This window comes from Zalophus californianus, chromosome 6 (genome assembly GCF_009762305.2).
Source record: "Zalophus californianus isolate mZalCal1 chromosome 6, mZalCal1.pri.v2, whole genome shotgun sequence".
In the NCBI taxonomy this organism is placed as follows: Eukaryota; Metazoa; Chordata; class Mammalia; order Carnivora; family Otariidae; genus Zalophus; species Zalophus californianus.
Genome location: NC_045600.1, coordinates 108,611,259 through 108,633,587, shown reverse-complemented (window position 1 = coordinate 108,633,587; position 22,329 = coordinate 108,611,259). Strand labels below are relative to the sequence as shown.

At 39.8% G+C, this 22,329-nt stretch overlaps 1 protein-coding gene and 1 long non-coding RNA gene across 3 annotated transcripts in view; one reads left to right on the top strand and one right to left on the bottom strand.

Moving 5' to 3' along the window:
• SPESP1 (sperm equatorial segment protein 1) overlaps nucleotides 1–18,835 on the bottom strand; it is a 34,362-nt gene extending 15,527 nt beyond the window's left edge. The window contains exon 1 of the mRNA XM_027568896.1: nucleotides 18,630–18,835. Within this exon, the coding sequence (XP_027424697.1) occupies nucleotides 18,630–18,699 (70 nt within the window). The 5' untranslated portion in view covers nucleotides 18,700–18,835. The remainder of the gene's footprint in view (nucleotides 1–18,629) is intronic.
• A 145-nt stretch (nucleotides 18,836–18,980) lies between these two features.
• Nucleotides 18,981–22,329, top strand: part of LOC113908623 — a 72,264-nt gene continuing 68,915 nt past the window's right edge. For both annotated transcript variants that reach the window (XR_003515552.1, XR_003515553.1), the window contains exon 1: nucleotides 18,981–19,320. This is a non-coding gene — a long non-coding RNA (uncharacterized LOC113908623). The remainder of the gene's footprint in view (nucleotides 19,321–22,329) is intronic.

Genomic DNA, 22,329 nt, shown 5'->3' with positions numbered 1-22,329 from the left:
GTATTATAGTTACTGGATATTAACATAAAGATAAAACAAAAAATCATTTTTAAAGAACAAGTTTATAAAAATTTGATTTTATCAATAGATGTTATTGTCATTTCAGTTAGTAGAACTAATTGAAGACATTCTATAAACTGAGCTATATTTCCCAGTTTCGTTATGCCATAGATTTTATTACTTTGAACTAAGACAAAACTAATATAAAATTTCTTAAATTTAAGATTATGGATATGACTGTATAGCTCATAAGATTTTTTTCTTCAACCAAAGAGTTAGGAGTGCTTTGGTTCCCCTGTCTAAGCTAAGAAACTATGGTTTCTGTGGCCAGAGGTATTACAAATTTTTAAAGATTAAAAGGCATTACAAATTTTTAAAAATTAAAAGATGTGATTTTCAGCTCTAGTCATTTTCAATAACAAAAGTGGTTTTAACACATGTAAATTACATAGTTTATTTTCTTTTTTAATGAAACTGTATAACAAACCACCCCAAGAAAACCTAGTGCTCTATTATCTATGCAAATATATTGCATACTAATCAAGTTTTATTTTAATTTTTTTTAAAGATTTTATTTATTTATTTGACACAGAGAGAGAGACAGTGAGAGAGGGAACACAAGCAGGGCAGTGGGAGAGGGAGAAGCAGGCTTCCCATGGAGCAGGGAGCCCGATGTGGGGCTCAATCCCAGGACCCTGGGATCATGACCTGAGCAGAAGGCAGACGCTTAATGACTGAGCCACCCAGGTTCCCTATTTTAATTTATTTTTAAAGATTTATTTACTTACTTATTTGAGAGAGAGAGAGCATACAGAGGGAGAGGGAAAGAGAGCAGCAGACTCCCCGCTGAGCAGGGAGCCCCAATGTGGGGCTCAATCCCAGAACCCCGGGATCATGACCTGAGCCGAAAGGCAGACACTTAATCGCCTAAGCCACCCAGGTGCCTCGTTAATCGAGTTTTAAAAATGATGTTTGGAAGTCTCAAGTTCTTAAAAATGTACTATCAAGCATCAATTAAAATATCTAATCACATACATAAAACTTCAATTGGTAACCAATGTAAAAAACCAAATAATTTCTTTTACAATGTCTATTTAAAAGAGTGGATATATATAGATGTGTTTTTTGTAAAAATCCGAAAAGCTACAACTTTCTTTGTTTCTGGAGAGATTTCCTAATTGGTAAAGCTAAAATGGTATTATGCATTAACTGCTTTAATAACAATTTTTTTTCCAGAAAACCTTACACTCAAAAATGAAGAAAACAAAGAAAAAAGATTCTTTGCTCCTGAGAAGTAAAAGCATGCCAAAAATTACAATAAAATGTAATGACAGTAATAAAATGCTAATATTAAAAATCTTATACAGTAACATACCTAGTTTCTTTGAGACTAAAATTTTAAGAAAGGAAAAACATGTCACCTTAAATCTTGGGCAAAGAATCAATAGTTTCTGAATAGTTTCTGAATTAAAAAGGAAAACTAAACCATTCCCACCCCTTCTTTGGTTAAAAAAAAAAAAGGAGGGGGAATATAATTTTTTAAAAATATACATGTAATTCAAATTTGGGAACGTTTATATGAATTATCTTTACTTTAAAGAATAATAAAATACAGGTCTATAATAAAACTAGGTAATTTTAATATTTCTTTGGGGAGTTTCTTACTTAATGTTACAATTTAAAATTCCAGAAGAGTATTGATAAAATTTAGGTCTTATAAAAAACTGTACTTTTTAAAAAAAAGCATTTTTTTAATGTGTTTCATTTGTGTGGTGATCATGTAGCATGATCATGAACACAAAACTAGAAAGTAAACAGAGCATATCCAAATCTATGCAGAATTTGGATTTTTGCACTTAAGCTAATATATCTAAATTTTTTGAGAAATGATTTGAAAACATATAATAATTATGTGAATATGAAATTTCACTTGAAATGTGCTATAAACCAAATAATTGTGTCTTAAAAATTAGTTTATGAAACCTGCACAATATTATAAGATCATAATGACCAACAGAATTTTTCCATTAAAATGTCTTACATAGAGTTTTTAAGTGTTATAATTCTCTGATAATATTTAATATGAATTGTATTTTATTTTGACATTAACTTGGCTATATTTCCTGCCATTTTTAATTATGGACCTATAAGCTAACATTTAAACTAATAACATATGTATTTAGCTAAAGACTTAAAAGAAAAACATTAAGGTTTGGCATCAAACTGCTTGTAAATTAAAAGGAATGTTGCTAGGAAAGTAATGTATACTGGTTAATTGCCTATAAAATTGAAAACTTAAAGAACTTTAAACAAACTCTCAAAATATTGAATTTATTTGCATTCTCTGTAAGTTATTTAGATGGAGTATTATGAATCACTAGTCAGATAAAATTCTATCTAAATAATTTAGATGTCTGATGGTCAACTAAAACTTCTTTCTCCTTTCTAATATCTACTACTTTATATACAAACTGGAAAATAATACAAACAAAATTATTGCAAGCTTAATTCCAACATATTTTGACCAAAATTAAAAATAAAAACAGGTCGGGGCGCCTGGGTGCCTCAGTCGTTAAGCGTCTGCCTTCGGCTCAGGTCATGATCCCGGGGTCCTGGGATCAAGCCCTGCATCAGGCTCCCTGCTCCACGGGAAGCCTGCTTCTCCCTTTCCCACTCCCCCTGCTTGTGTTCTCTCTCTCGCTGTGTGTCTCTCTCTATCAAATAAATAAACAAACAAACAAACAAACAAACCAGGTCATCACATCATTCCAATGTATCCTCTACTTAAGTATTCTTGCTTACTTGTGAAGCACATTGTCTCTTCCATAAGTCCCAAATAAAATGTTTTAAAACAATGTATCTGGATTTTCACTTCCAAAAAGATAGGAAACATGTACTTTCCCCCATCCTTCCTACTAAGCACAGTTAAAAACCCTGGACACCACATATAAAATATGCATTCTGAAAGGCAGAGAGAAGACAGACCAACTAGGAGCTTCAAGATCCAAGGAATGATACAGCAGTGAGTTCCCTGGGTTTTCTTTTTGCCACATATACCCCAGACTAGGGACTGGAGAAGCCAGCAACCCAGAAACACCAATGGACATAGACAAAAAGTCTCCAAGAAAATACTGCTCTCTATAGCCAAAGGACAAGTAAAAGGGTAGCCTAGCAAGACAGAAAACTTTTAGGCAATAACCACTCTATTCCAGCCAAACACCGCAGAAAACTTTGTCGCCCTACAGCCACTAGCAAACGCTGAGTGGAGAGCCCAGACTTTTACCCCCATCGGGCTTCAGTGACATGCTCCAACCCCTCTGCCTTTATCCCATAGAAATGTTGCTACCAAGCACAAATTAATACCTTCTCTTCCAGTAGAGAAAGCTGTACGAGAAGCTGGGACCTGTGGTAACAAGGCAACAGTTGTCTTCCACCAAAGTGACATCAAAGGCTCAGAGGCCTATTTAAATATGTACAGAAGATTTCAATAAGATCCAGAGTCTTACAACACAATACCCAAAATGTCCAGGTTTTAATCAAAAGCCACTAGTCACAACATGAACCAAGAAAATCTCCATTTGAATGAGAAAAAGCAGTCAACAGATACCAACACAAAGATGACACAGATGTTAGTATCATCTGGCAGGGGTTTAAAAGCAGCATCACAAAAATGCTTCAACAAGCAATTATGGACATGGCTGAGACAACTAAAAAATGGAAAGTCTTGGGGCGCCTGGGTGGCTCAGTAGGCTGAGTATCCAACTCTAGATTTCAGCTCAGGTCATGATCTCAGGGTCATGGGATCAAGCCCTGCATCGGGCTCTATGCTCAGTGGGGAGCCTCCCTCTCTCCCTCTTTCTCTCCCTTTCCCTCTGCCCCTCCCCCTGCTTGCACTCTCTCTAAAATAAATAAATCTTAAAAAAAGAAAGAAAAATAGAAACTCTCAGCAAAGAACTCAAAAATATCAGCAAAGAAACAGAATATATAAAGAACCAAGCTGAAATTTTAGAACTGAAAAATACAAAGACTGAAATGAAAAAAACTTAATGGATAGGCTCAACAGCAGAATGGAGAGGACAGAGGAAAGAATCCGTGAACTGGAAGACAGAACAATTACAAATGCTCGATGTGAAAAACAGAAAATAGACTGAAAAAGAAATGAACAGAGCCTCGGAGATGTGTAAGACTGCAACAAAAAGACCTAACATTCATGTCATCCACATGTTGGAAGGAAAGGAACAAGAAGTGAGTCTGGAAAAGTACTCAAAGACATAATAATGGCTGAGAAAAAATCCCAAGTTTGGCAAAAGACATGAACTTACAGATTCAAAAAGCTAAGTGAACCTCAAACAGAGTAAACCAAAAGAAATCCATGCTGAGACATTCATCAAACTTCTGAAAACTAAAGACAAAGAAAAAAATCTTGAATGAAGAGAGAAATAACACCTTATCTATAGTGGAAAAAATTCTGAATGACAATTTGAATTCTCAGGAGAAACCATGGAGGTCAAAAGAAAATGGGATAATTTGTCAAGAGCTTAAAAGACAACAAAACAAAAAGACTGTCAACCTAGAATTCTCTATCAAGGGAAAGTATCCCTCAGGAATGAAAAATCAATACCTCTGAGATGAAGGGAAATTAAGTTGCCAAAAGACCTACTCTGTAAGAATGGCTAAATGGAGTTCATTAAACAGAAAGAAACTGATACAAGAAGGAATGCTGGAACATTGGGAAGGAAGAAAGAATAAAAGGAAGTGCAAAAGTATGGGTAAATGCAATAGACTTTCCTTCTCTTGAGTTTTTCAAATTATGTTTGACAGTTAAAGCAAAATTTATAATACTCTGATGTGGTTCTCAATGTTTGTAAGGGAAATATTTAAGGCAATTATATCGTGAATGGGAGAGGGTAAAGGACATAAAGAGAGGTAAGGTTTCTACATTTCATTCAAACTGGTAAAATATTGATACCAAAAGATTCTGATAAGTTATAATACATAATGTAATACATAGGCTATTCAAAGACATACACTCAAAACCAGGATAATCAGAGGAAATTCTAAAAAAAAATCTGCACCTCTCAATATAAGATGGGTGCTATCTGATCATGTGTTTAATATACAACTTATGTTTTAAAAAAAAAAAACAAAGACTTATGGGGAGCAGAGCAAGATGGAGGAGTAGGAGACCTGGATTTCGTCTGGTCTCAGGAATTCAGGTGGATAGAGATCAAACCATTCTGAACACCTACGAACTCAACAGGAGCTCAAAGAAAAGAATAGCAACAACTCTCTGAACAGAAAAGCCACCACTTTCTGGAAGGTAGGACGTGTGTAAAAGTGAATCCAAGGCGATATTCGGGAGGATAGACGGTCGGGGAGGGGGCCTCCGTCGGCCGCTTCTGGCAAGTGCTAGAGCTGCGGAGCACAAAATCGGAACTTTTAGAAGTCGGCTCCGCTGAGGGACATCGCTCCAGTGGCTAAGCAGGGGGTGGAACTCTAGAGGGACAGTGTGGTCTCAGGACCCTCGGGGTCACAGAAAGACCGGGGGTGCCTGAGTGCGGCAGAGCTCCCAGGTATCAGAGCGGGGAAGCCAGCTGCAGAGACGGAGCCGAGGAGCAAGCTCTCAGCTCGGGGTTGCCAGAAACGGTGATCAGTGACAGTCAGGCCACTGCTCCTCCAGCAGGGACCCAACAAGCAACAAATCCGGGGAGACTCCCCTTCCTCCCCCGGGAGGAGCGGCGCAGGAGCGAACCACAGGGATCTGCTGGGTTTGGAGGCTCCACACGGGGTAGGGTGCCAGAGATAGAAATGCTCGGTCACAGGCCGGGTGAGCACAGAGTGCGGCCGGAGACCGGGGAGACAGGAGTGACCGAATGCTTTTCTCTGGGGGCACACTGAGGAGCGGGGCCCCGAGTTCTCAGCTCCTCCGGGCGGAGATTAGGAGGCCACCATTTTCACCCTGGTCCTCCAAAGCTGTACCAAGAGCTTGCAGGGAACAAAAGCTCCTGAGAGCAAACCAGAGCAGCTTGCTTAGCCCGGACCGGCAAGGGTGGGGCAATTCAGCCTCCGGCAAAGACATCTGGGAACCATGGCAACAGGCCCCTCCCCCAGAAGATCAGCACGAACAGCCAGCAAGCAAGACCTAGTCTACCGATCAAGGAGAACAGGAGAACTCCAGCGCTAGGGGAATACTGCACATAGAATTCATGGCTTTTTTACCATAATTCATTAGTTTTTCAAAGTTAATTTTTTTAACTGTTTTTTTTAATTTTTCTTTTTCCCTTTTTCAAACAACATCTTATCAATCCCTTTTTTAAAAAAAAATATTTTTTATTTTTCATTTTTAGAGTCATATTTTTATCCTTCATAGTAGTTACCCTTATTTTTGGCATATATATATAAGTTCTTCTCTCTTTAAAATTTTGAGATACAATTTCTTCTAACATATCAAAATACACCCTAAATCACTAGTGTATGGCTTTGTTCTAGTCTCCTGCCTGATTACATTCTCTCCCTTTTTTTCCCTTTATTTCTTTTTTCTTTTTCTTTTTAAATCTTCTTCTTTCTTTTTAAAAACAACTTATCAATTCCTTCTATAAAATCTTTTATAATTTTCATCTTTACAGTCATCTGCCATCCCTTCATTGTATCAATCCTTATTTTGTACATATATAACTCTTTCTTCCTTTAAAATTTTAGCAGGCACTTTCTTCTAACAGACCAAAATATGCCCAAAACCTAGTGTGTGGCACTGATCTATGCACTAGCCTGATCATATTTGATCATATTCTGTTTTTTTTGTTTTGTTTTGTTCTGTTTTTCTTTGTTTTTATCTTTTTCTTTTGCCTTTTTTTTTTCTCTTCTGTCTTTCCCTTTCTTGTCCCCTGGTTTCAGGTCTTTTCTGATTTGTATAGAGTATATTTGCTGGAGACGTTGTTAACCTGTTAGCATTCTGTTCTCTCATTCATCTGTTCTCCTCTGGACAAATGACAAACGAAAAAAATCACCTCAGCAAAAAGAACAAGAGGTAGTACCGTCTGCCAGGGACCTACTCAATACTGACATTAGTACGATGTCAGACCTAGAGTTCAGAATCATGACTTTAAAGATACTAGCTGGGCTTGAAAAAAGTGTGGAAGTTATTAGAGAAACCCTTTCTGGAGAAATAAAAGAACTAAAATCTAACCAAGTCGAAATCAAAAAGGCTATTAATGAGGTGCAATCAAAAATGGGGGCACTAACTGCTAGGATAAATGAGGCAGAAGAGAGAATCAGTGATATAGAAGACCAAATGATGGAAAATAAAGAGGCTGAGAAAAACAGAGATAAACAACTACAGGATCACAAGGGCAGAATTCGAGAGAGAAGCAATACGATAAGATGAAACAACATTAGAATAATTGGGATCCCAGAAGAAGAAAGAGAGAGGGGGACCGAAGGTATATTGGAGTAAATTATAGCAGAGAACTTCCCTAATGTGGGGAAGGAAACAGGCATCAAAATCCAGGAGGCACAGAGAACCCCTCTCAAAAGCAATAAAAATAGGTCAACACCCCGACAACTAATAGTAAAACTAATGAGTCTCAGAGACAAAGAGAAAATCCAGCTCAGGAGAAGAGATATGTAACCTACAATGGTAGAAACATTAGATTGGCAACAGACCTATCCACAGAGACCTGGCAGGCCAGAAAGGACTGGCATGATATCTTCAGAGCACTAAATGAGAAAAAACTGCAGCCAAGAATACTATATCCAGCTAGGCTATCACTGAAAATAGAAGGAGAGATAAAAAGCTTCCAGGACAAACAAAAACTAAAGGTATTTGCAAACACAAAACCAGGCCTACAAGAAATATTGAAAGAGGTCCTCTAAGCAAAAAGAGAGCATAAAAGAAGCATAGATCAGAAAGGAACACAGACAATATACAGTAACAGTCACCTTACAGGCAATACAATGGCACTAAAGTCATACCTTTCAATAGTTACCCTGAATATTAATGGGCTCAATGCCCCAATCAAAAGACACAGGCTACCAGACTGGACTAAAAAACAAGACCCATCAATATGCTGCCTGCAAGAGACTCATTTTAGACCCAAAGACACCCCCAGATTGAAAGTGAGGGGGTGGAAAACCATTCACCATGCTAATGGACACCAAAAGAAAGCTGGGGTGGCAATCCTTCTATCAGACAAATTAGATTTTAAAACAAAGACTGTAATAAGAGATGAAGAAGGGCACTATATCCTACTTAAAGGGTCTATCCAACAAGAAGATCTAACAATTGTAAATATCTATGCCCCTAACATGGGAGCAGCCAATTATATAAGGCAATTAATAACAAAAGCAAAGAAACACATTGACAACAATACAATAATAGTGGGGGATTTTAACACCCCCCTAACTGAAATGGACAGATAATCTAAGCAAAATATCAACAAGGAAATAAAGACTTTAAATGAAACACTGGACCAAATGGACTTCACAGACATATTCAGAACATTCCATCCCAAAGCAATGTAATACACATTCTTCTCTAGTTCCCATGAAACATTCTCCAGAATTGATCACATCCTAGGTCACGAATCAGGTCTCAACCGGTACCAAAAGACTGGGATTATTCCCTGCATATTTTCAGACCACAATGCTTTGAAACTAGAACTCAATCACAAGAGGAAATTCAGAAAGAACTCAAATACATGGAGGCTAAAGAGCATCCTACTAAAGAATGCATGGGTCAACCAGGAAATTAAAGAAGAATTTTAAAAATTCATGGAAACCATTGAAAATGAAAACACAACTGTTCAAAATCTTTGGGATACAGCAAAGGCAGTCCTGAGAGGAAAGTATATAGCAATACAAGCCTTTCTCAAGAAACAAGAAAGGTCTCAAATACACAACCTAACCCTACACCTAAAGGAGCTGGAGAAAAAACAGCAAATAAAGCCTAAACCCAGCAGGAGAAGAGAAATAATAAAGATCAGAGCAGAAATCAATGAAATAGAAACCAAAGAACAGCGAACAGATCAACGAAACTAGAAGCTGGTTCTTTGAAAGAATTAACAAGATTGATAAAACCCTGGCCAGACTTATCAAAAAGAGAAATGACCCAAATCAACAAAATCATGAATGAAAGAGGAGAGATCACAACCAACACCAAAGAAATACAAACAATTCTAAGAACATATTATGAGCAACTCTATGCCAGCAAATTAGATAACCTGGAAGAAATGGATGCATTCCTAGAGATGTATCAACTACCAAAATTGAACCAGGAAGAAATAGAAAACCTGAACAGACCTATAACCACTAAGGAAATTGAAGCAGTCATCAAAAATCTCCCAACAAACAAAAGGCCAGGGCCAGATGGCTTCCCAGGGGAATTCTATCAGACATTTAAAGAAGAATTCATATCTATTCTCCTGAAACTGTTCCAAAAAATAGAAATGGAAGGAAAACTTCCAAACTCATTTTATGAGGTCACCATTACCTTGATCCCAAAACCAGACAAAGACCCCATCAAAAAGGAGAATTACAGACCAATATCCTTGATGAACATGGATGCAAAAATTCTCACCAAAATACTAGCCAATAGGATCCAACAGTACATTAAAAGGATTATTCACCATGACCAAGTGGGATTTATCCCTGGGCTGCAAGGCTGGTTCAATATCCGCAAATCAATCAACATGATACAATACATTAACAAAAGAAAGAACAAGAATCATATGATCCTCTCAATAGATGCAGAAAAAGCATTTGACAAAGTACAGGATCCTTTCTTGATCAAAACTCTTCAGAGTATAGGGATAGAGGGTACATACCTCAATATCATAAAAGCCATCTATGAAAAACCTACAGCGAATATCATTCTCAATGGGGAAAAACTGAGAGCTTTCCCCCTAAGGTCAGGAACGCGGCAGGGATGTCCACTCTCACCACTGCTATTCAACATAGTATTAGAAGTCCTAGCCACAGCAATCAGACAACAAAAAGAAATCAAAGGCATCCAAATTGGCAAAGAGGAAGTCAAACTCTCACTGTTTGCAGATGATATGATACTGTATGTGGAAAACCCAAAAGACTCCACCCCAAAACTGCTAGAACTCATACAGGAATTCAGTAAAGTGGCAGGATATAAAATCAATGCACAGAAATCAGCGGCATTCCTATACACCAACAACAAGACAGAAGAGAGAGAAATGAAGGAGTCGATCCCATTTACAATTGCACCCCAAACCATAAAATACCTAGGAATAAATTTAACCAAAGAGGCAAAGGATCTGTACTCAGAAAACTATAATAAAATGCTCATGAAAGAAACTGAAGAAGACACAAAGAAATGGAAAAACGTTCCATGCTCATGGATTGGGAGAACAAACATTGTGAAGATGTCAGTGATACCTAGAGCAATATACACATTCAATGCAATCCCCATCAAAATATCATCCACCTTTTTCAAAAAAATGGAACAAATAATCCTAAAACTTGTATGGAACCAGAAGAGACCCCAGATAGCCAGAGGAATGTTGAAAAAGAAAAATAAAGCTGGCGGCATCACAATTCTGGACTTCCAGCTCTATTACAAAGCTGTTTTCATCAAGACAGTATGGTACTGGCACAAAAACAGACACATAGATCAATGGAACAGAAGAGAGAGCCCAGAAATGGACCCTCAACTCTATGGTCAACTCATCCTTGACAAAGCAGGAAAGAATGTGCAATGGAAAAAAGACAGTCTCTTCAACAAATGGTGTTGGGAAAATTGGACAGCCACATGCAGAAGAATGAAACTGGACCATTTCCTTACACCACACACAAAAATAGACTCCAAATGGTTGAAAGACTTAAATGTGAAACAGGAGTCCATCAAAATCCTAAAGGAGAACACAAGCAACAACCTCTTCGACCTCAGCCGCAGTAACTTCTTCCTAGAAACATCGCCAAAGGCAAGGGAAGCAAGGGCAAAAACGAACTATTGGGACTTCATCAAGATAAAAAGCTTTTGCACAGCAAAAGAAACAGTCCACAAAACCAAAAGACAACCGACAGAATGGGAGAAAATATTTGCAAATGACATATCAGATAAAGGGCTAGTATCCAAAATCTATAAAGAACTTATCAAACTCAACACCCAAAGAACAAATAATCCAATCAAGAAATGGGCAGAAGACATGAACAGACATTTTTCCAAAGACATCCAAATGGCCAACAGACACATGAAAAAGTGCTCAACATCACTATCAGGGAAATCCAAATCAAAAAAACCTCAATGAGATACCATCTCACACCCGTCAGAATGGCTAAAATTAACAAGTCAGGAAATGACAGATGTTGGCGGGGATGTGGAGAAAGGGGAACCCTCCTACACTGTTGGTGGGAATGCAAGCTGGTGCAACCACTCTGGAGAACAGTATGGAGGTTCCTCAAAACGTTGAAAATAGAGCTACCATACGATCCAGCAATAGCACTACTGGGTATTTACCCCAAAGATACAAATGTAGGGATCCGAAGGGGTACATGCACCCTGATGTTTATAGCAGAAATGTCCACAACAGCCAAACTGTGGAAAGAGCCAAGATGTCCATCGACTGATGAATGGATAAAGAAGATTTGGTATATATACACAATGGAATATTATGCAGCCATCAAAAAGAATGAGATCTTGCCATTTGCAATGACGTGGATGCAACTGGAGGGTGTTATGCTGTGTGAAATAAGTCAATCAGAGAAAGACATGTTATCATATGACCTCACTGATAATGAGGAATTCTTAATCTCAGGAAACAAACTGAGGGTTGCTGGAGTGGGGGTGGGGCAGGAGGGACGGGGTGGCTGGTTGATAGACATTGGGTAGGGTATGTGCTATGGTCAGCGCTGTGAATTGTGCAAGACTGTTGAATCACAGATCTGTACCTCTGAAACAAATAATGCAATGTATGTTAAGAAAAGAAAAAAGAAGAAGAAGATAGGGAAGAATGAAGGGCGGTAAATCGGAGGGGGAGACGAACCATGAGAGATGATGGACTCTGAAAAACAAACTGAGGGTTCTAGAAGGGAGGGGGGGCGGGGGGATGTGTTAGCCTGGTGATGGGTATTAAAGAGGGCACATTCTGCATGGAGCACTGGGTGTTATGCACAATGAATCATGGAACACTACATCAAAAACTAATGATGTGCTCGGCATGAGGGAAATCCAAATCAAAACCTCAATGAGATACCACCTCACACCAGTCAGAATGGCTAAAATTAACAAGTCAGGAAACGACAGATATTGGCGGGGATGAGGAGAAAGGGGAACCCTCCTACACTGTTGGTGGGAATGCAAGCTGTTGCAGCCACTCTGGAAAACAGTATGGAGGTTCCTCAAAACGTTGAAAATGGACCTACCATACGATCCAGCAATAGCACTACTGGGTATTTACCACAAAGATACAAATGTAGGGACCCGAAGGGGTACGTGCACCCCAATGTTTATAGCAGCAATGTCCACAACAGCCAAACTGTGGAAGGAGCCAAGATGTCCATCGACAGATGAATGGATAAAGAAGATGTGATATATATACACAATGGATTATGCAGCCATCAAAAGGAATGAGATCTTGCCATTTGCAACAACATGGATGGAACTGTAGGGTATTATGCTGAGTGAAATAAGTCAATCAGAGAAAGACATGTATCATATGACCTCACTGATATGAGGAATTCTTAATCTCAGGAAACAAACTGAGAGTTGCTGGAGTGGTGGAGGGGTGGGAGGGACGGGGTGGCTGGGTGATAGACATTGGGGAGGGTATGTGCTATGTTGAGCGCTGTGAATTGTGCAAGACTGTTGAATCACAGATCTGTACCTCTGAAACAATTAATGCAATGTATGTTAAGAAAAAAAAAAGAAGAAGATAACAGGAGGGGAAGAATGAAGGGGAGTAAATCGGAGGGGGAGACGAACCATGAGAGATGATGGACTCTGAAAAACAAACTGAGGGTTCTAGAGGGGAGGGGGGTGGAGGGAGGGGGTTAGCCTGGTGATGGGTATTGAGGAGGGCACGTTCTGCGTGGAGCCCTGGGTGTTATGCACAAACAATGAATCATGGAACACTACATCAAAAACTAATGTAATGTATGGTGATTAACATAACAATAAAAATTTTTAAAAAACCAAAGTCTTTAAAGCCCAATAATACTGTTAATTTTCAAATATGTGGTAAGTTAAAGGTAGTAGTAAAATGTTCCATATGTGGAGGAAACTTGGTAGCTCAGTAAAGAAGAAAAGATAAACTTTTTAACTTTCACATGAAATTAAAGTTCAATAGGATACCTCTGGTCTTTGTGCTTTAAGAAATGCATTTTTACTTTGCCTTGGCCTATAACCTTGCTATGGCATCTGGTGATTACACTCAAAATTTAACCAAGAACCACGGACGCTCCTTTTTTTAAAGATTTGAATATAACTAGGATTTTTATTACCACAGGAATGAAAAACAGAATGGCTTTACTGATAAAGAACTCATGTATATAATGCTTAACATATACCCAAGCATGGAATCATGTATAGGTGGACCAGACTCTGGCTGAATGTCCTTAATTTGGAGAACAAATTCCTTGTATTTTCCATCCATGTCATTAAGGGGGAACACAAATAGATTTCCCTTATTCTACAGAAGTGATACAAATAAGAATATCTGAACTCTGTCATCATGTTAAGAACTGCCAGCTAACACACCAACATTTGTAAATTAAAAAGAACACAAATAACCAAGATGAGGTACTTGCAACTCAAATCAAAGTTCTAATAACTGTGCTTCATTAGTGGGGTACACTCAAAGAATGGACACAAAGGGAAACATTGTATCTTGTCATTCATCCAGCAGTTTTCCTATAATTTGTTAATTTAAATTTTTACGGATAGACAAAACAAGTAATTTTGTTCATATTAATTAAGTGTTCCAGGTAAAGGAATATAACTTTAGAGTTGGGGGTGGAAGAAATAGAGAGTCTGGTAAAAGGGTACAAACTTTCAGTTAGAAGATGAATAAGGCCTAAGGATCTAATGTATAACATGGTGACTATGGTTGATGACACACACAAAAATACACACAAAAGGTAATTATGTGAGGTGACGTACTAATTTACTCAATGGTGGGAATCCTTTCACAATGTAGACATATATCAAATTATCATATTGTGTATTTTTTTTAAGATTTTATTTGACAGAGAGACAGAGAAGAGCATGGGGAGGAGCAGGGGGAGAGGGAGCAGGTTCTCCACTGAGCAGGGAGCCCAATGCGGTGCTTGATCCCACATGATCTGAGCTGAAGGCAGACACTTAACCGACTGAGCCACCCACGCGCCCCTAAATTATCACACTGTATATTTAAATATATTACAGTTTTGTCAATTATACCTCAATAAAGCTGGGGGAAAAATAAATGTAAGTTTATGACTTTGCATTTCTTGATATTTATGTTCTCGGTTAGCGTATTCCCATAGTGAATATGGGCTTGCCCAATGTGATTGTCTTGGCCTATGGAGACATTACAAAGTCTGACATAGCACAGGCTTGATAAGAGCTTGCGTACTGGGGGCTTGTAAAGCTCCCTCTTAGAAGCAAGGTGCCATGGTAAAAAGACATTTGGGCGAGACTACTAAAAGATGAGAAGTCATGTAGAGAAAGACATTGGAAGACAAGAGGCCATGTTGGATGTTCTCATCCCACTTGAGCTTCCAGCGGAATACAGTTGAATGAGTGACCTCAAATCCACCATATGAGGCAAAACTGCCCTGCTGAGCCCAGTCAACCCATAGACCATGAGAAATAATAAATCTGGGGGATGGTCTGTATGCTGCAACACATAACCAAAACAGCTTCATTATTATATTTTTATTTATTTAAGATTTTATTTTTAAGTAATCTCTACACCCAACATGGGACTCAAACTCACAACCCCAAGATCACATGCTCCACCAACTGAGCCAGCTGTGCATCCCAAATAATACTTTTATAAAAAGGTTTACAAATTCAGTTCCAGTGGAGTTAAAAACCAGGTTATCCCAGGACTGATGTTAAAATTTAATTGGAACCAAAGCAAACTCATGACTTGGAAATAGATCTCTTCTAGTTCTGTTCAATAAAATGACCTAAATAACAATATCACCCAAGGACGTTAGTCTGTTATGTATCCCAGGTACTTTGGTCTCTAATACCATCTTCTACTGTAGCCTCAGAAGGATGGCTGAACCCAGAGTAGGGAAGCTACAAAGTGGTCTTAGGACAACCAACTAATAACAGAAAACAAGAAGTCTTTAAAAAACACATGAGATCTTGTGCGCCTGGGTGGCTCAGTTGGTTAAGTGACTGCCTTCAGCTCAGGTCATGATCCTGGAGTCCCAGACCGAGTCCCACACTGGGCTTCCTGCTCAGCGGGGAGTCTGCTTCTCCCTCTGACCCTCTTCCCTCTTGTGCTCTGTTTCTCATTCTCTCTCTCTCAAATAAATAAATAAATAAATAAAATCTTTAAAAATAAATAAAATAAAAACACATGAGATCTTATCAAAAGAACACAAAAAGCAGCTCAAAAGAACAGAAAGACGGCTTTCTTTCTGATAAAAAATTAAAGGACAGGCTAATGCAACTACTGCTACACCCCTAAAGGCAACTCTCTGGACATTCACATATATGGTAACATGCTCCTCATTATCTAAAACATTAATGAAGTATGTCATGGCCTTCCATTTACAGGTCTGAGAGACCCTCCCAGTGCTATAGCCTGGGGCCTTGAAACAAGTAATGAAACAATGTAAAGTGGACTTGCAGCATCAGAAGTGAACTTTATCTTTTGAATGTACTTGAGATAAAAGGAAACTGCTTCTCTTTTTAATGTATTTGCCAATACATTTCAACAATTATTGCCGTTTGCTGCTTTACTACTTCCCTTGCCTTCTGTGGTCTATTAGGACAAAGGTCTTCTAAGGACAAAGATATATGCCAAAAATGTAAATATTGAGCCAATTTAAACACCAACCTAGAGAAGCAAGTTAAGAGGTTTTCTTATCCAAGCTTAAAACAATCCTGTATCATCTACTCTACCTTTGCTGACTGATCCAAAGAGATAACCAGGAAAAAACAATTTATCCACGAGATACAAAAAAGAGCCCAAAAGCTAATATTTCACATTCTTGTGTTTGTAGCTTCAGGCTCACCAATATTTGGTGACTCAAAATTATAGAAGGCAAATTACATAATTTAATAGTATTTAAATATATAACTATTATGTAAATGATACTTTAGAAGTTATAATTTTTTAAAGCAACAAGAATTCTCATTAAGAAGTTATATACTGCAAATACATTAAAGAGGTATGATTTTTAAATTTGGAAAATATTTAAAACTAAAACTACGGAAAAATCGGATATAAGAAAATTGAATGTATATAAATTTAAGTATATAGTAAAAAGGTGCTTATCCAGCACCATCAGGATGTGTATGCATGTACAGGAATGCAGACTGCTGTACATCTAAGCCTTATTCATGTCAAACTGAACTTAGATTAAACAAGTACTAGCTAAACTTGAGTTGGGCATATTAGAAAGGTATGGACAGTTAAAAGAAGTACTGAGGTTTTCAATAAATGTAATTACTTAATACAATACCCACGATGTCTGTATAAGATGACCTCAAAACTGTCTTAGTATTCTAGAAAAATAAGTCAAAGCTGCACTTTTCATTATAAAAACCTATGTGCCTTTTCTTTGGCATGATAACATTTTTTATATGATTCTCTCACCAACAAATGTTGGAATAGTGGCCAGGTAAAATAAAGAATACAAATCTGATTTAAATCAAACACAAGGATAAACCTGGTTTCTTTTGGTGTACTTATTCCAAACAATACATAAACAAAATTAAAATTACTTAGAGAAAAAGAATGAGAGAAAGAAAGTAGCCATGTTAATATTGCCCTACATATCCCTTAACCCACTTCTGTGGAAAAGAAGTAAATTACATTTTCAAGGTATCTTCTATGATCTATATATATTTTCCTTATGTCTTGTGCCATCTATACATTCAACACAAAATGGCTCTCTTTCCTGAAAAGTATCTTTTCATTTCCTACAAGCCTTAAGAAAACTTAGGGAAGAGGCCACAAAGAAAAAGAATAGGCCACAAAATGATGCAGTTAGGCCGGAGCTTACAGAGTTAAGCAGGGATCCAGCAAGCCCAGAGTGTACTTTATGACTGTATTAATGTCACTTCAACTAAAGTCTCCATACATGTCAGTTGTGACTTACTGATCTACAGCTACCAAAATGCAATAACTGATGTTAGTAATAACGACCATCAGACATCAAGAAAAGATATCATCTTCAAGGTGTGTTTCTTTATGGCAAAGAAGAAACATTTTACAAAGATCTCTGTTTAAAACAGCTAACAATCATAAGTGTTAGTATTTAAAGTGCTAACTTTAGTGATCTAGGACACTTTATCCAGAATTTTTCTCATTACCAGTCATGATTTAGGTTGTGCTGTATTTCCATTTTTTAAATCTAATTTTTAACTAAGACCTTTTAACAATTCTGAAATATAGCTCCTCATAACTGGCATGTTCCTTGATACTTTTTTCACTCCTACGTGTTAAACTTTATTTATTTGGTTAAACCAACCCCAACATTACTAAATGTTACAATGAACTAGTTAGACTAGATGGACAAGCCTCACAGCCAGTCTTATGTGGAGTCTCAGTATCAGACACTCCACTTAAATACCTCAACGTCTCCACATGTTAATATAGTAGTCTTGGCAGGTGTGATTTTCAGCTATCGGGGAGGGACAGGAACAAGTCCAAGTCGTTAAGTTTCAATTCTGCTTAAATACGGTTGTGAATCCTGCGCACCGGGATGCACTGTGGGAGTGCATAGGAGGGTCAGTTAGTGTCCTAGACAGGCACCACAATCCACTTGCTCTCCATGTTTCACCATAGGGGTCAAACTTCTTCCGTAAAGGGCCAGAAGTAAATATTTTAGGCTTTGCAGGCCATACTGTCTCTGTGGCAACTACTTAACCCTGCTGTTATAATGCGGTAAAGCAGCCATGGGCAATTCAAAAAGGAACGAGCATGGCTGTGTTCCAATGAAACTTTATTTATCAACAATGCAATTGGTATTTCATAGTTTTCCACATGTCAGGAGAGATTACATTTCATATTCACCTTTAAAAACGTAAAAACCGTCCTTGGCCAGCCAGCCACGCAAAAACAGGCCGCCTTGGCCCGCGGGCCGCAGTTTGCAGACCCCTGCTTTATCCCACATGCACAGACTCTGGCAAAAGGGGACGAGGTTAACGTCAAGGAATGTGTCCGCCAGAGGTGAGGTCACACCCGCGAGCCCAGTGTGCCCAGCCCGGCGCTTCCCGGGTCACGCCCGGGACCCGCCCCCCGCATCGCTGCCGGCAGCGTGCAGGTCGCCGCGGAGGAAGGGGCAAGGAGAAGAGGGACACACCTCCGCATCGGAGGCCTAGGACCCGGGGCAGTGAGGTGTGGGAGGAGTGCAGGACCGGGTCTCCGAAGGGCCCGGGAACCTGGGACTTCCCCCAGGTGTATCCCCTGGGTCGCTGCCGCCGCAGGTCGGTCACTCACTCGGGTAGGCCGGCACGGACGAAGGCCACAGCAACAGCGCAACTAGAAGGACTAAGAACTTCATGGGCATCGTCCGCAGCACTCCGCCATGCGACGGGAACGTCCTGGGCCACCAGGCCGGGTACCTCAGGGCCGAAAAGAGAGGGTGTCTACGGCGACCGTCCCCGCTCAGGGCCGTGGGCGCCCTGCAACGGTTGTCCCCAGCGCGCAGGCGCAGCGAGGGGTGGGGGCGGGGAGCACGAGCCGCCGAGGCCCGCCCTTCCTGGAGCGGCGCGCAGGAGGCGGGGCGATAGCCCTCCGCCGCGTCCCGGTGCGCATGCTCGCTCGGGTTTCGAAGCTCTGCGCCGCGCGCCGGGCTCCGAACGTCTAGAAGCCCGGGAGACTTCTGGAGCTGTGAGGGCTGGGATGTGGCGGGACTCGGCGGCTCCGCGAAGGCTGGGCGTGTAGCCGTGCCTGAAACACTTCCCCTGCGCGGAAGGAACTGTCTGATGGAAGACACGGACGAGTAGCCTGGCAGTTACAGCCGCGTGGGAGTGCTGCAGTGGGGGAAGCCCTCGGCACTGTGAAGCCCAGAGGAGGTCCCCCAGCTCAAAAGGGCGGGGAGGAGGCTCCCGAGATGGAAGAAAGCTGGACGCACCCCGAGAACCGAAAATAGTCGGGTCTAATTGCAGCGATGGGGCAGGTGTTGGAGGTGAGGGAGGAGAGCTAAGTAGTCATTAAAGCCACTTTAAGGGGCTTGGGTTTGTTTTGTTTTTTCAAAAGATCCCCCACCCCCCTTTTAAAGCCAAACTATGGGACAAGCTATGGTTGTCTGGGTTGTCTGGGGTTAGGGATGGGGGAGAGCCTGGCTATAAAAGGATAGCATGAGGGAGAGATTCGGAGTGGCAGGTAGTTGTGGTGGCCTCAGAATCTATGCATGTGTTAAAATTCACAGAACTGTACATCACCAAGAATAAGTTTTACTATAGGGTAATATTTAAAAATCTATATGCACCCGTATCTTTGCTTCAGGAAGCAAAGGGCATGGGTTTTATTCTGAGGCAATAGGGAGATACTGCAAGGTTTAGAGCTGGGTAAGGTGTCATTAGATTTGCATTTCAGAAAGCTCTCCTTGCTGTGGCGAGAACTGGTTGGAGGGAAGGAAGCAAGACTAAGAGGCAGGGAGCCAAGTTAGAAGATTGTTCCAGTAATCCAAGCACGGACTGACAGAGACCTGGACTCATTCTGGCAGAGCACATGGGGCCCGTGGACAGATCTGAAAGACATTTAGAGTTAGAATCAACAAGACTGGGAAATTGTCTGAATGTGAGGACTGAGAGAGGAGATCATGCTCATGTTTCTGGCTTGAGCACCTTGCGTGTGGTGTGAGATGGGCAATACAGGAGTTGGGGATGGAGGAAAAGAAGTTTAGTTTCAACATTGTTCTGTTGAGATGGGCTTGGGACATCCTACTGGCAGGGCCTGTCCAGTGAGCGAATGGATGTGGGGCCCTAGAAAAAAGCTGAGATGAAGAGGGAGGTATAGGAGGCATCAGCATCTAGAAGTGGAGATATGTGGGATTGCCTGAGGAGAGCTTTTAGAGGTGAAGCCCTTTGGGCCTACGTTAGATCCCTGGAAAACTTGGCAGGCTAGAAAGAGGAGGATGGACCTGCAAAGGAGATGGAAAATGGGGAGAGGAAAAGCAGGAAAGAATGGAAGCTTCATGGGAGAGGAGGAGTTTAAGGCTGTCACATGCCTCTGAGAAGTCAAACAGGAGAACAACTTCCATTCAGCAACAGGATCCTTGACAGAAGTGGTTTCAGTGGAGTAGTTTAGGCAGAAGCCAGACTACGTGAGTGGAGGAATGACTAAGAGCCGAGGAAATGGTGACAGCTACAGACAACCTTTTCGAGGTTGGTGCAGGAGTCTTAGGTGTGCTCTACCAGCACTCTAGCAGCCTTCTAGAATCAAATGCTTACAACTATTTGGAAAGCTATTTGGAATATGTGACAAAAGGCTTAACATACTATAAATACTATGATCTAAATTATATAAGTTCAGTGGCGAATATGTCCTAAGATAGCTGTAATGGATCATCATCTATAATATAATTTTTTTAAAAAGAATGGTAAAGTTTGTTTCTAAATAAATATTCTAAAATATTGTTAGAATACTGGGCAAGTATTAAAATGGTGTTCATCAAGTATATCTAATTTGGGGAAATCTTTCTATTGTAGTGGATTATATTTGAAGTATTAACTGAGGTCTCACCCTCCCTGGGCTTCTTGTCCCTCTACCTTTTATTCCACCATTGAGATATCTGTGGTCACCTTAATGTATGTGCTTCAAGGAAGGACAGCTAGAGTCTTGAACAGAGAAGTCAAAAGAAGGGCTGGATTTTTTTTTTTCAATTCATGATGGGGTTGAAAGCTAAATCACTTTTATAGGAGCTGCTGCTTAAGTGAAAAGTTTTGTTTTTGTTAATTTGTTTTGTTTGTGTTTTTAGTGGACATGTTTGCTTGATTTTGAATATCAAAAGCCAAGGAAACTGGAGGACAGGAGAGCATAAACCATAGACTGGGGGTGGATTCAGGATGATGTATAGTCTGTTTCCCCAATACTGATTGCAGTTTACATACAGAACCCCCTCACAGGTTTTGGTGGTTGCAGAGATTACTTACATCTCCCGAATTGAGTGAGGGGCTGTAAGTGAGAGGTTCAAAGAAGATGTCTGACTGTTAAGCCCAGAGTTGGGGTTGTTTTTTGCTTTTTTGTATGTTTATATAAATCGGGTAAGACCTTAGTGGCTTTCATCTTATGGATCATCCAAATGGACATGTTGAAGGGCACCTAGCTGGCTCAGTCAGAAGAAAATGTGACTCTTACTCTTAGGGTCATAGGTTCAAGCGCCACATTGGATGTAGAGATTACTTAAATAAACAAAACAAAACAAAAACAAATGGACATGGTGAAATAGCCAAGGTGTATCCTTACTGTGGAAATTTAGTTACCAAGAATGACTTTTAACTCTGTGTACTTTATGATCTATGTACTAACATAGAAAAATCTCCAAAATGGGGTATTGAGTATTTTTTAAAGTGTGGAAAAGCACATATCCATTTATGTAAAGTCATAGCACGGTTATATATTTACAATACTCCAGAAATCATTCTGGAAGAAAACACAGCAAGCTGATAGCAGTGCTTGCTTCTAGGAAAAGAAATGAGATTGGGTAGAAAAGAGGAGATTTTGAAGGGAGAATTTTTCTTTTTACTCTAGTTTTTTTCTCATCTCTTGAATTTTTCAAACAAGATTGTATTATATCTTATGCATTTCTCATGTAATTAAAAACTTTTTACAAAATCTAGAAGCTTAAAGGAGAGGTAGTAAAAATAATATGCATCTTATGCCTCATGCTTTCTCCTACTGACTTCACTGAAATATTTTTATTTTTTTAGAGGGGGAGGGAGGGAGGGATGGAAGGAGAGGAAGAGAGAGAATCTTAAGTAGGCTCCATGTCCAGCGTGGAGCCCAATACGGGGCTCAATCTCACGATCTTGAGATTATGACCTGAGCCAAAATCTGAGAGTCAGATGCTTGAGTGACTGAGCCACCCAGGAGCCCTTCACTGAAATATTTTAAAGTGACTAATTCACTACCAAAAAAAAAAATGTGTTTGGCCTGTATCTCTGCTTCACCTCTGGACTCTAAACTGTTCTGA